Source organism: Lepus europaeus, chromosome 9, assembly GCF_033115175.1.
Source record: "Lepus europaeus isolate LE1 chromosome 9, mLepTim1.pri, whole genome shotgun sequence".
Taxonomy (NCBI): domain Eukaryota; kingdom Metazoa; phylum Chordata; class Mammalia; order Lagomorpha; family Leporidae; genus Lepus; species Lepus europaeus.
Window position 1 is genome coordinate 59,212,264 of NC_084835.1, and position 14,644 is coordinate 59,226,907.

Below are 14,644 nucleotides of genomic sequence, written 5' to 3' on the forward strand. Positions count from 1 at the left end.
TTAGAGATAGGATATACAAATATTCCTAACTTTTTGGGAAAGAAAATCACACATTTGTCCCTACAATTGGTATCTAGATAACTACAATTCTAAGTCCCATTAGGTTGTCTTTGCCTGATATTTCTGCAGTCATGAAGTTTGCGGCATATCTAATACTTCATTCAAATCTTAGCGGAGACGTCATTAATCAAGATTTGAACGTGAAAGGCTGTTTGTTCTCTCAGGATGAATGCTTCTGCAGTTTTGCTAGCTGCCCAACTAAACACTGGTGCTTGGCTTAGTCATACGGGAGAGAAATTAAGTAAAAAAAAAAAATTTAGCACACATTTCACTCTTATTTTTTCTATAAAAATATAACTCTTTATTAAATAACATGCACAAATATCAACTAGTCATTTATTAAACAGATATGATTTAGAACAAGATTTAAAGAAATACAAATCCTTAGGTACAATTTAGTATCTTGTTCATGATATTTGAATAGTTTAAAAAGAGTCACTGATTAAACTAACCACTTTTGTTTTTCTTTCAGAACCTGTAACCTTTTTAGGTATACAGCCCATTCCACGTTTTTCCCTAGCATTTCAGGGTTTTAGATTATCTTCGATGTCAGAAGCCCTCAGCAACTTCCTTGATTAGAAATGTCCAATGAGAAGGCAGTAACTTGAAGCTGTCCCCATTAGCTCCGAGTTACCTGACAGAGGAGATGTGCGGACCCAGGCAGGAGGCTCCAGCTTTCTGAGGTACCACTCAAGAGCGAGACCTGGGTAAGATGGCAAAGCTGGCGCGGCTAAAGCTCACCAGATTCTCGCCTGCTTGCTTGTCTCTGGGGGAGCCTGTTTTGTTTGGCCAAACAGTGACAGCCCTGCCCCGCTCCACCCCTCCCCGCTCCTGAGTGGACCAGCAGAAGGAAAGGCTCGGGAAACTTACCCCTCTTATTTTCTACAACTTCAAGGCTCAATAATCTGGTTTTTGACTTTTACGATTTGCCACACTATCCCATCAAATTTCCTTTTGAGGCAAAAGTAGAAACAAGTTTGCATTACATTTTTTTGCATTAAAAGTATTGCTTTTATAAGTTAGCTTTTCATGTTCCCAGTTTTAATTAAAACTTAACTTCAACAAAACCAGTGCTTCAAAATCTACCCTGCCTTTCTGGCCCACTTATCCAACAAAAAGGGCCACAAATCCTTCACCTAAACTCTAAAGAAAACTACAGCAACCTTTATGATAAAGTCCTTGCACTGTGTAGCTTTTACACGTGCTGCTTTATTGCGCATGCCAAGTACAGTAAGAATTAAAATATAAATTAATGTAAAAATTCCAATATCCCGAAGCTTAATATGTACCTTTGCACTCAAAAACTTCAATATTCTCTCCCATGATCTGGGACAGCCAATTTGCTAGTGAATTTCAGTCACGTCACCCCTTATCTCTTCTCTTCACTTTTCTCTATCAGAATAAAAGCAGAATTCAAGAAAGGATTGTGGAAAGTTTCTTAAATTTTATCTCATATACTTATGATGAATTTTACATTAACTTCATTTTCCATTCAAAAATGCTGAACAAGTTCTGCAGCAGGTTCCAGATCTGAAATAGTCCTGAATATTTCATCTATATCATGTTACAGGAGAAACCGGACTTTTTCTAAGTATATTGCTAATTATTTTATTATAAAATAGCATACCAAGTCTTATTGCAAGTATAAAATTTTGCAAATTATATGCTTTGCTTCTTGATACAAGGAAAAATACATGTTAATTAATTTTCCATAAACATTTCAGAGATCAATTGGAATATTCTTAATTTCTTTCCTTATTTTGACATCAAATATCTTTTTTGATCCTAGTACTCAGTTTTTATTTTAAAAGTGCAAAGGTTATTAAGCTTAAAACATTAAATTTAAGCAATGTAAAAAAGTTTTACAATGATATAACATGACCAATAAAATTTATTAAACATATTTACATATATTCACAGATTCATTCATTGCTGAGTATTAAAATAGACATTTACAATTTTAGAATTTTCATTCAAAGGCATTTTTTCCCCTGGGGGAAAACAGGCTCTACTGTGAGATGAGAAAAGAGCTAAGTTTCTCTGTCTGACTAATTCTAAATAATAGGCCCAACACAGTAAGTCACAAGCTCTACCACAGGAGACGAGCATGAAACGCCTTACACTGCTCCAGGCATCAGTTATGGAGAGAGTTAAATCACCGAAGCATGCGGTACAACCAAGTCACGACTCTTACAGCTATGGTGAGGAAAACAAGCTAACTCAAACACGTGCATGCCTACCGCAGCTCTGCTACCTGAACACACTACTACTGTGCTCCACACACACCACGACTTTGGTCCAATAAAACAGGGGACGAAACAGTTTACAGTTATTTCTCTGTACACGCTCTCACTACCAATCCCTTTGGATACACTGTGACCTTTAATTACAAGATTTACATCTGCACAATATATATAAAATAAGTTATTAAAAAGGAAGACAATAGTAAAACTTTCAAAAAGAAAATGTACAATTAATTTACAGATGTATTAAACTCAAGAAATTTTGTGCCAAGTTTTTCTTCCACATTAGAAACTATTTGGTAGAAATTAAGCCTTGTAGTTCACGGATATCTTCTAATAAAACCTGAAAGAGATCTGAACACCAGTGGTCATCTCATCACATGAGAGAGCTAACAACTTCCAGCGCTGTTAGCAGATTCTTCGCGTTTTCAACGCCTGCCACAGTCTGCCAACATGCTCTAATGCAACTGTTACCTTCCACCAACATAAGGAACAGTTTCCCGCTAGAAACTGATTGGACCTCAGATCCAAAATAAGCCTTATTTCTTATCAAGTGACAGTGGGTTGACTACACAGCCAACTTCAACTGAACCAATTCAAAGGCGTAACATCAGTGTTTGCGTCAAAAGGCAGTATTCCACAGTGTAGCACTTGGAGCACATCCGGTCAGGACAACGCCATCAGGAAACAACGACTGCTATATTGGAGTCAATTCAAAGTCATCATTAACATCAACGAGGGGAACATAGAACTCCTGGATTTCGTAGATGCTGATAGATTTATAGGTGGCAGGATCAAGCTCCTGGAGTTTGAGCTGCCATTCCAGTCTCTGGACAGCATTTAAAGCTGCAGCTTCGTGTTGTTGCCTCATTAAAAGACACGTCTATTTAAGAGGAGAAGAATTAATCGATTAGTCTGATAAGTTTGCTGTGTTGAGAAATTTACTTCAACTTATAAGTCCATTTCTGCTTTACCCTATTCATAGCAACATGCTAACTACTTTTGGGTCTGTAACTTCACGTTCCTTTTAGACTTTAATTTTGAGAAAATACTCCTTAAATTTAGAAGATTTCAAATTATCAAAGGAATCATGAAAACCCAGAGAGAAATGACTTTTGAAGTAACTCACAATCTCAATTTTCCTTACAGATTTGCAAAATACAGTGCACAGGTATACTTGATAGTGCACACAGAGACCTACACTGGTAGCCCCTCCTTTATATTGTATTAGTTCTTAAAAGGGACTCGGGGTCTCTACGTCCCTTTATCTTTCCAGCTGTAGCCAATAGAGACTTCAGGACTAGTCACTGTTTCCTTCCTAACTGCTGCAGTTTCTGTTAAGAAGGGGGAGCCACTCATTTAAACTGACTGCTAAACATACATACCTTTAATTTGTCAAATTTATCATCCACATCTTGTAACCAAGACATGAACTGTCTTGCATTAAAGCGATCCCTTACAGAAGTTTTACTGTCATCAGACTGAAAGAGAACATTAAAAGTAAATATCATAAAACACAACAAACCACTTTAAAATGTACGTGCAACTGTAACATTTTTATGGCATATGCTCTTTTTAGTAATGATGAATCCTATTGCTCTGAGTCAAAGATGTTTTTCAAAAAGGTACACCACATGAAGTACTGTGTTTCTGACATTATTATTAAGGCATTAACTGATTGTAGATCTAATTTTTTAAAAATTTTATTTATTTTTTTGACAGGCAGAGTGGACAGTGAAAGAGACAGAAAGGTCTTCCTTTGCCGTTGGTTCACCCTCCAATGGCCGCCGCAGCTGGCACGCTGCGGCTGGCGCACTGCACTGATCCCAAGGCAGGAGCCAGGTGCTTCTCCTGGTCTCCTATGGGGTGCAGGGCCCAAGCACTTGGGCCATCCTCCACTGCACTCCCGGGCCATAGCAGAGAGCTGGCCTGGAAGAGGGGCAACCAGGATAGAATCTGGCACCCCGACCGGGACTAGAACCCGGTGTTCCGGCGCCGCAAGGCGGAGGATTAGCCTGTTGAGCCACGGCGCCAGCCGCAGATTTAATTTTAATGTTTGCACGTTGGAGGGAGGTTATGGGGGGAAAAGCCACTATAATCCAAAAGTTGTACTTTGGAAATTTATATTTTTTAAATAAAAGTTGAAAAAATTAACTTTAATGTTAAGGTTTATCAGATGCAGGGGACATTTTTTCATGACTAATCCTTTGGTGTGCACACAAAGAAACTTTATAGCAACTCTTAAGAATAGTAATTTTGGGGGGCCGGTGCCCTGGTACTTATGGTTAATCCTCTGCCTGCGGCACTGGCATCCCATATGGGCACCGGTTCTAGTCCTGGCTGCCCCTCTTCCAACCCAGCTCTCTGCTGTGGCCTGGGAAAGCAGTAGAAGATGGCCCAAGTGCTTGGGACCTGGCACCCACATGGGAGACCGGGAAGAGGAAAGTGGTGGAGGACGGCCCAAGTGCTTGGGCTCCTGCACCTGCATGGGAGACCAGGAGGAAGCACCTGGCTCCTGGCTTCGGATCGGCACAGCTCCAGCCATTGCAGTCATCTGGGGAGTGAACAAACAGAAGGAAGACCTTTCTCTCTGTCTCTCCCTCTTACTGTCTGTAACTCTGCCTCTCAAATAAAATCTTTAAGAAAAAAAATTAACTTTGGAATTAAGATAGATTATATTCAAATTTGAACTCTGTACCTTACTGTATAATCTTGAACTATATACTCTTTAATATTCTCTTCTGTAATATGAGTGCCTTTTTAAAAAAGATTTACTTATTTATTTATTTGAAAAGTACAAAGCATCTCTTTTTAAAGATTTACTTATTCATTTATTTGAAAGGCACAGTGCCAGGGAGAGAGAGAATGTGAGAAAGAGAAAAAGAGAAAGAGAGAGAGAGAGAGAGAGAGACAGAAAGAGAAAATCATTCATCTGCTGGTTCCCTTTCTAAACAGCTGCAACAGCTGGGGCTGGAAAAGCTGAATTCCAGGAACCAGGAACTCCATCTGGGTCTCCCTCATAGGTGGCAGGGTCCAAGTATCTGGACCTTCTTCCACTGCCTTCTCAGGAGCATTAGTAGGGAGCTGGATCTGGCACTACAACATGGAATGCTGGTATCATAAGCAGTGGCTTACTCTGCTGTGTCAAAACTCCAAGAATATCTATCTTAAGCTTGTTTGAGAATTTAGAGTGCTTCTAAAGCCCTCATTGCAATGCTTGGGCACACTGGCAGGATTCACTCCAATACTATCTCTCACCACTGCCATGGTGATTACTACCGGTGCTGTCACAGTGACATGCAGCCTAACCCGAGAGAGAGAGAGAGAGAGAGAGAGAGAGAGAGAGAGGGAGAGAGAGAGGGAGGGGGGGGGAGAGGGGGAGAGAGGGGGAGAGAGAGGGAGGGGGGGGGAGGGGGAGGGGGAGAGGGGGAGAGGGGGAGAGGGAGAGAGGGGTAGGAGGGGGGAAGGGGAGGAGGGGGGAGGGGGAGAGGGGGAGAGGGAGAGGGAGGGAGAGAGGGAGAGGGGGAGGGAGAGGGGGAGAGGGGGAGGGAGGGAGAGAGGGAGAGGGGGAGGGAGAGAGGGAGAGGGGGAGGGAGAGAGGGAGAGGGGGAGGGAGGGAGAGGGGGAGGGAGAGGGGGAGGGAGAGAGGGGGAGGGAGAGAGGGAGAGGGAGAGGGAGAGGGAGAGGGAGGGAGAGAGGGAGAGGGGGAGGGAGAGGGGGAGAGGGGGAGGGAGAGGGGGAGGGAGAGAGGGAGAGGGGGAGGGAGGGAGAGGGGGAGGGAGAGGGGGAGGGAGAGGGGGAGGGAGAGAGGGAGAGGGGGAGGGAGAGAGGGAGAGGGGGAGGGAGAGAGGGAGAGAGGGAGAGGGGGAGGGAGGGGGAGGGGGAGGGAGAGGGAGGGAGAGAGGGAGAGGGAGAGGGAGAGGGAGAGGGAGAGGGAAGGAGAGAGGGAGAGGGGGAGGGAGAGGGGGAGGGAGAGAGAGAGATCTTCTATCTGCTGATTTACTCTCCAAATGTCCAAAACAACCAGGGGCTAGAAACACAATCCAAGTTCCCATGTGGGTGGCAGGGACTAAAGTACTTCCGCCATCACCTGCTGCCTTCCAGGGTGCCATTAGCAAGAAGGTGGACTCAGAAGCAGTTCTGGTACTGGGACTTGAATCCAAATACTCCCATAACAGATGTGGGCATCCCAAGTGACGTCTTAGCTGCTGTTCCAAATCCCCATTTATACTACTCACATTTTCCTTTTTTTTTTTTTTTTTTTGACAGGCAGAGTAGATAGTGAGTGAGTGAGTGAGTGAGAGAGAGAGAGAGAGAGAGAGAAAGGTCTTCCTTTACCGTTGGTTCACCCTCCAATGGCTGCTATGGCTGGCGCACCACGCTGATCTGAAGCCAGGAGCCAGGTGCTTCTCCTGGTCTCCCATGTGGGTGCAGGGCCCAAGGACTTGGGCCATCCTCCACTGCCTTCCCGGGCCATAGCAGAGAGCAGAGAGGGGCAACCGGGATAGAATATGGCGCCCCGACTGGGACTAGAACCCGGTGTGCCGGCACTGCAGGCGCAGGATTAGCCTATTGAGCCACAGCGCCGGCCTCATTTTCCTTTTTTTAAAGATCATTTATTTTTATTTATTTGAAAGGCAAAGTTAGGGAGGGAGGGGGAGAGAAACTGATCTTCCATCCACTGGTTCATTCCACAAATGGCCATAGCTGTGCCAAGCTGAAGCTAGGAGTCCAGAGCTTTTTCCAGGTCTCCCATATGAGTGCAGGGGCCCAACTATTTGGGCCATCCTCTGCTGCTTTCCAAGGTGCATTAGCAGGGAGCTGGATTGAAGTGCAGCAGCCAGGATTTGAACAGGTGCCCATACAGGATGCTGGCATTGCAGGTAGTGGCTTAAATTTGCTATGCCACAACGCCAGCCCAAACTACTCACATTTTTAGCAGCTATAACTTCCTTCATGGTCCTAAAGTAAGATGATTTGACTGTTTAGGATTTTTATCATTGAATCTCTTTTAATACTAAAAGTTTATTTTTAAAAAGGTAGAAACATGATCAGAATTCTAGGATTTGTAGCTTTGGCCTGGATCACCCATCCCTGGCTTTTAAGGGCCTTTAGGGAGTGAACCAACAGATGGGAGATCTCTCTATATGTCTCTCAATAAATAAATGAATGAGTTAAGATTGAACTAGATGGGCGGATGTCAAACTTTAGGCCACCAACTGTTTTATTTCAAATGGAAATATTTAGAGAAGTCTGAAGAGGCTGTTAAGATGAATAGTTGGGGGCTGGCACTGTGGCGTGGCTGGTGGGGCCACCGCCTGCAGTGCTGGCATCCCACATGGGTGCTGGTTTGAGACCTGGCTGATCCACTTCCAATCCATCCCTCTGCTATGGCCTGGGAAAGCAGTAGAAGATGGCCCAAATTCTTGGGTCCCTGTACCTATGTGGGAGACCCGGAAGAAGCTCCTGGCTTAGGACTGGCGCAGCTCTGGCTGCTGTAGCCAACTAGGGAGTGAACCAGTGGAGGCAAGACCTCTCTCTGCCTCTGTTTCTCTGTGACTCTGTGTTTCAAATAAATAAATCTTTATTTTTTTAAAGATTTATTTATTTATTTGAAAATCAGCGTCACACAGAGAGAGTAGAGGCAGAGAAAGAGGTCTTCCATCTGCTGGTTCACTCCCCAATTGGGCTCAATGGCCGGAGCTGTGCCGATCCGAAGCCAGGAGCTTCTTCTTGGTCTCTCACGTGGGTGCAGGGGCCGAAGCACTTGGGCCATCTTCTACTGCTTTCCCAGGCCATAGCAGAGGGCTGGATTGGAAGTGGAGCAGCCAGGTCTCAAATTGAAATCTTTAAATTTGGAAATTCTACAAAGTCCCTCAATGGCCTCTCTGATATCTATTCCTTAGAGTCAAACAGTTCTTTCTTAAGATCCAACTATTCATCTTAACAGCCTCTTCAGATATCTCTATAAACACTTCCTTTTGAAATAAAGCAGTTGGTGGCCTACACATCTAGTTCAGTCTTAATTTATTTATTGAAAGGCAGAGGGAGACAAACATACATACAGAGAGCTCTCCCACCTGTGGGTTCACTCCCTAAATGCCCGTAATGGCCAGGGATGGGCAGGCCAGGCTACAGCTGGGAGTCCAGAATTCAATCCTTGTCTTTCATGTGGCAGGCAGGGAACCACATACTTGAGCCATCACCTGTTATCTCCTGGGGTATGCATTAGCCAGAAACTAAAACGGGGAGCAGAGCTGGGACTCAAACCCAGACACTCAGATATAGAATGTAAATATCCCAAGTGGGGTCTTCATGGCTACATCAAACACCCTATATCTTTTGTATGAAGATTATTAGGTTTCCTTGCTTTAAACAGCATTTCTTCACTCACATTTTTTATATATGTTTATAGTTTAGTCATTGTTTTCTCTTCTAATGAGTGAATTTCTTTCTTGTATGTTAAGACACAAAAAATTCTGGTAACTAAGTGGGCTGGTTCTGAAGTCACAGAATTTACATGTGGGCAAAAAACTCGATTAAAAATATAGCTCTGGTTTTTCAGAATTAATTTATTCTACCCACAAACAAGATCACACCAGAAGCCTGGTCCTACTTGGCTGTGTTGCGACCTAGTGTTCTACTGTCATGTGTTGTTTTTCACACAGAACATCTTTCCAGCTGGTAAAAGGGCAGAACTAATGTCTAATATCTACTTCAGCAACAAATTATAAGTTACCTTTAAGAGCATGAATCTAAATACCTAAGGGTTTTATGATTATCTGTTTTTGTAATATAAACTTCTAATGTTTACAGCACTTTAGCTGATCTGGAAAGATTTTTGGTTTGGAATTTTTTTTTCCCTCTGAGCTTTAATGACTGCTGAATTTCACTTTCTTCCATGGAAATACATTCTAAACACAGCTGGGGTGCATTTTTGAGAGCACTCAAATTATCAATGAGCATCTTACCTGAGAATCCAATGGTACATTGTACACTTCCGCATCCAGTAAGACAGTACAAGCACTAAAAGGCAGTGTTTGATTTGCCAGAGTTCTTGCAGCTCTGTAATGAACCCGTAGAACTTCCTGTTCATTGGACACAATGAGTTTTTCCTAGTTGAACAAATAAAAAAAGCCCCAAATTCTTCAACAACCTGTTTATGAAATATAACATGCTAAAGAACTTAAAACATACTAAAGACCTGAGTCTCAGAATAGATTTTTCTTCACAGTATGGCTTAAGAATCTTTTAGAGTTCTTAGTGTTCTAAAAGTGTAAATAAATTTTCTCTCTTCAAAACTGGCATTTTAAAAATTATTTATTAAATTGTTTAATGGTGGCTTTTAAAATTTTTATTAAGATAACAGATTCTAAGAAGATAACCATACTTGCTGTCCTTCCCCCCTGCCTCAATATATTCACCAAGATGTTCAACCATCACTACCTAATTCCACAACATCTTCATCACACTGAAAAAGACTCCACATTCATTTGCAGTCACCCTCCACTACCCCTCCTCCCTCTCTCCTGGCATTCATGAGTCTACCCTTTGTCTCTATGGATTTACCTGTTCTGAACATCTAATACAAGTGGAGTCAAACAACATGTGGGCTTTTGTGTTTGGCTTTTTCTACTTAGCGTAATATTTTGAAGGTTCATCCACAATGTAGCATGAATTAAATGTACTTCATCTCTTTTTATGGCCAAATAATATCCCATTTAATGGATATACATTTTGTTTAACCATTCATCAGTTGAAAGACACGTGGGTTTGAAGGGTGTCAGAATATGCCACCCCAAAATATACCCCGTTGACATAAGGACTGGTTTGAGGTAGTCACCTAAAAACAGATTAAGAACATTCTGCCCCCTTTTCTTCCCAAAAGCAGGAGATAAAATTTCCAATGGAAAGATACCCTCCCTACACTAGGAGGAAAGACATTTTTTTTTTTTTTTAAGATTTGTTTATTTGAAAGGCAGAGTTACAGAGAGGGGAGAGAGGAAGAGGAAGAGGAAGAGGGGGGAGACGGGGAGAGGGAGAGAGTAAGAGAGATAAGAGATCTTCCACCCAGTGGTTCAATCCCCAAATGGCCAAAATGGCCAAGGCTGGGTCAGGCTGAAGCCAGGAACCAGGAGCTTCATCTGGTCTCCCATGTGGATGGCAGGGGCCCAAGAACTTGGGCCATCTTCTGCTGTGTTGCCAGGTGTGCTAATAGGGAGGCTAGACTGGAAGTGGAACAGCTGGGACTCAAAGTGGCTCCTATATGGGGGTGCTGGAGTCACAGGTGTTGGTTTTACCTGCTATATCACAACACTGGTCCCCAAAGAAACATTCTTATTACCAGAGATGCAAAGTCAAGGCAAAGAAAAGTGCATACAAAGAGACCTTATTAAATTAACTATACTTTCCTTTTGTGTTACTTTCCCTTTACTTGTTCAACCTAGCATAAAAGCAGTTAAGCTTTATAAGTTCTATCACTTAAAACTTACATGAAATAAATATGTATGCTTTTCTCCTGATAATCTGTCTTATGTAAATTTAATTCTCATGCTCAGGCAAGTCCTCACAGAGCAGAGGTAATGTTTTACCTCACCTATAGATTTTTTGCTGTGAGTCTATTATTTAAAAATGCTCCTATGTACACTACACAGGGGTACAAAAATATTGAAATCCCATCATTTGCAACAAAATGGATGCAACTGGAAACCATTATACTTAGTGAAATGAGCCAGTCACAAAAAGACAAATACCACATGGTATCTTTGTTCTGTGGTAACTAATAGAGTACTTAAAATGTAATCTACAGGAGCAGAACTGACACTTTGAGATGGGATGGCTTGAACAGCCCTTGCCTTGACTGTCGGGGAACAATGTTTTTGTTCTTTTCTTCTTTTTTCCTTCATACTAATCAGTGAATTCAGAGTACAGTTAATCTTATAAAAATTAACTGAAAATTCCGGCGCCGCGGCTCACTAGGCTAATCCTCTGCCTTGCGGCGTCGGCACACCCGGTTCTAGTCCCGGTCGGGGTACCGATCCTGTCCCGGTTGCCCCTCTTCCAGGCCAGCTCTCTGCTGTGGTCAGGGAGTGCAGTGGAGGATGGCCCAAGTGCTTGGGCCCTGCACCCGCATGGGAGACCAGGAGAAGCATCTGGCTCCTGCCATCGGATCAGCGCGGTGTGCCGGCCGCAGCGTGCTACCACGGCGGCCATTGGAGGGTGAACCGACGGCAAGGAAAGACCTTTCTCTCTGTCTCTCACTGTCCACTCTGCCTGTTAAAAAAAAAAAAATTAACTGAAAATTGATCCCTGTAAAAAATAATAGGAAAGGAAGAGGGAGGAGGAAGAGAGCAGGGACTATGGGTGGGAGGGAGGTGGGGGGGAAGAATCATCATGTTCCCAAATCTGCATATGTTAAATGCATGAAGTTATATTCTTTAAATTAAAAAAAGAATTGATAGCAAATGATTCCTTGAGGAAAAAAAAATGCTATGAAAATTCATATTCAAGTTTTTGTTTGAAAGCATAATTTCATGCTTTTTGCTTATGGTGAATTTCTCTTTTATAATGAATATTTTCATATAAATAAATGTATCATATGCTGATGCCAACTCCTTATAAACCTCTGTCAATCACAGCACCTTCCAATTATATAATATGCAGAGCCACCCATCATAAGCTTAATGAAATGACCTAAGATTTTCTGCATTTATCAGACTGAATTCTTAGGGTCCAGTTGTAGAACCTAACTCATGTTGATCCTGGCTAGACGCGGATAACCATATACTCTCAGCTTCAGCATCAATGGGGATAACCTTGTGAACTGTTGCCAGGTAGAATGTCCAGCAAAGAGGCAGTGATGCCAGGAAGTCCCCAGTAATAGGACATTAGGCTTCATTTTATTGGCCTTGTCTGGGAGACTAGACAAGGAGAATAAAAAGGCTCGGTCTTATCTTCTCCTCTCCACCAAGATCCACAGTCTTTCCCTGACTGACAAGAAGTTTAGTCTTCTCATGTTGGAGAATGCATGCCATATTATATCCAGCTAAATCAAATCAGTGAAAAGATATGGAAACATGATACTAATTAACTTAATTCTTATGTGACAAATGGTACTCAAAAGAGGTAAGTCTAACATTTATGATTTATTAAGTACAAGTTATTTTGAAGTAAGTATCCAAAAACTTCATCGCTATTAAAAAAAAAAGCGCTGGACATTTCCTCCTTTTTTTCTCCTGGATTCAGCCTGGTCCATCCCTGACTGTTGTGACCATTTGGGGAGGGAACCAGTAGATGGCAGATCTCTTTGTCAAGTCTGTGAACTTCAACTGGGAAAAATTTTATTTTCAGTAAACTCCCAATAGCATTTCTTTCAATTATAAATGCAGTCCACAAACTACAAAGCAGAAATATTTGCGCTTCATTATCCACAGAAATCACAAATACTTTCAATTTACATTTTAATTATTAGATATTCCCTCAAAAATTTATACTAATTTCTTCTTCAAATTTCCAGTAGTTATTATAGTTCCCCCTTATTCGTGACTTTGCTTTCTGTGCCTTCAATTATTAACTGAAAAGTTTTAAACTAAATGTCATTCTGAGAACTGTGAGGAGATCTTGAGTTATCATACTCTGTCCTGTCTGGATGTCAATCATTCCTCTGCCCAGCATATGCATGTTGTGTATATTACCTACCCATTAGTCATCTGAACAAATTACCAGATCAACTTGTAGTATCACAGTACTCTGTATTCAAGTAAACTTTATATGACCCCAAAGCTCAAAAGTAGGAATGCAGAGAATGTGACTACAAGTATTATTAAAATTAAAATTGCTCTATTTTATTACTATTGTGGTCAATCTCTTATTACATCTATATTATAAATTAAACTTCATCATAGGTATGTATGTGTAAGTATACACCACATATATATAATGTTGCTACTACCTGTGCTTTCAGGTATCCATGGGGGTCTTGGAATACATCCCCAATGAATAAGTGGGTGAGGGGACTACTGCACTCATATTAGATCTGCTACTATAATACACAGGACTGTGGTTCTTCTGTCATTTTGTTATTTGTTAAACTTCTGTGTAACATGGACCTGACTTCTTATGCTAACAAACTATTTATTGATGATGGGTCAATAATAATAGTGTTCTAAGTTCTATATCAGTACTTGTTTGTATTTGTTGTTTCTTCTTAAAATTTTATGAAGTTTACTTTATTCAAAAACATGATTTGAGAAAGAGGTTCCAAATTTCCCCAACTGTTATAGGGTTCAACTGTACAAAAAAGATGAAGAACTTCTGCTTTCATGAGTCAATCATTTATGAACCAAATTATATACACGATTTTGTCTGCATATGAGGATGTGCGTATGTGCATATAAGGAAGGATCATAGCTTACATCACATTTCAGAGATCCCTGACCCTTCCCAAAGATATCACAACGGTGTTAATTTTATAAATCAGAGTGAGATGATTTTAATTTCTATAAATAACTAGAAAAGCTTTTTTCCCCTGTCCTTTTTTTTTTTTTTTTTTTTTGAGACAGTAGTAAGGAAGTTTATTGTCAAAAGAAGAGATCTTATCAGAAGACATAACAAATTGATTGTCTTGGTGATTTTAGACCCTAGGACCTCTCCATGGGGAGGTCAGTTCCTTATGTAAACATGGTACTTACCCAAAAGAAGAAAACAAAAGGTATTTGAGACAGCATTCAACACAAAGACTGAACTTACACCATGAAAAGTTAAAAGGCAGCTTCTCTATTTCCTTTCCTCAGTAAGGTATGTGTTACATCCAAGTATGAAGCTCATGTTGGTGAAAAATGTTTTTGTATAGAAAAAATTTGGGGGCTGGCACTGTGGCATAGAAGGTTAAGCTGTCATCTGCTGTGCCAGCATCCTATGTGGGTACTGGTTTGAGTCCAGGCTGCACCATTTCCGACCCAGCTCCCTGCAAATGGCATGGGAAAGCAGTGGAAGATGGCCCAGATGTTTGGGCCTCTCCATACACATGAGACCCAGATGAAGCTCCTAGCTCCTGGCTTTTCAGCCTGGCCCAGCCCTGGCTGTTGCGGCCATCTGGGGAGTAAGCCAGAGATGAAAGATCTCTCTCGAATTCTGCCTTCAAATAAATAAATGAGTCTTAAAAAACAAAAAAATAGAAAAAATTTGAATTCTTCAATACCGATTACAAGATTTTGTTTGCACCCCCCAACCTACACTCAAAAGTTTCAGGCCCTGATCAGAATAAGAAAATCAAAATAAGGCAACACTAGTTTTACATGAACTTCAAGATGATCACCTAACTACTCATCATCTTGACTAAA

General features: G+C 41.6%; 1 protein-coding gene across 6 annotated transcripts in view; it reads right to left on the reverse strand.

The window, feature by feature from the left end:
- Positions 1-357: 357 nt before the first annotated feature.
- The window catches only part of ANKRD12 (ankyrin repeat domain 12), a 145,820-nt gene continuing 131,533 nt past the window's right edge, over positions 358-14,644 (reverse strand). For 4 of the 6 annotated variants that reach the window (XM_062201369.1, XM_062201365.1, XM_062201367.1 and 1 more), the window contains 3 exons: positions 9,275-9,418; positions 3,689-3,784; positions 359-3,186 (listed from right to left, as the gene is read on the reverse strand). In XM_062201369.1, coding sequence (XP_062057353.1) covers positions 3,001-3,186; positions 3,689-3,784; positions 9,275-9,418 — 426 coding nt within the window. In that variant the 3' untranslated portion in view covers positions 359-3,000. Of the gene's footprint in view, positions 3,187-3,688; positions 3,785-9,274; positions 9,419-14,644 lie in introns of all 6 variants that reach the window. The other 2 variants (XM_062201368.1, XM_062201370.1) reach the window with 1 other exon arrangement.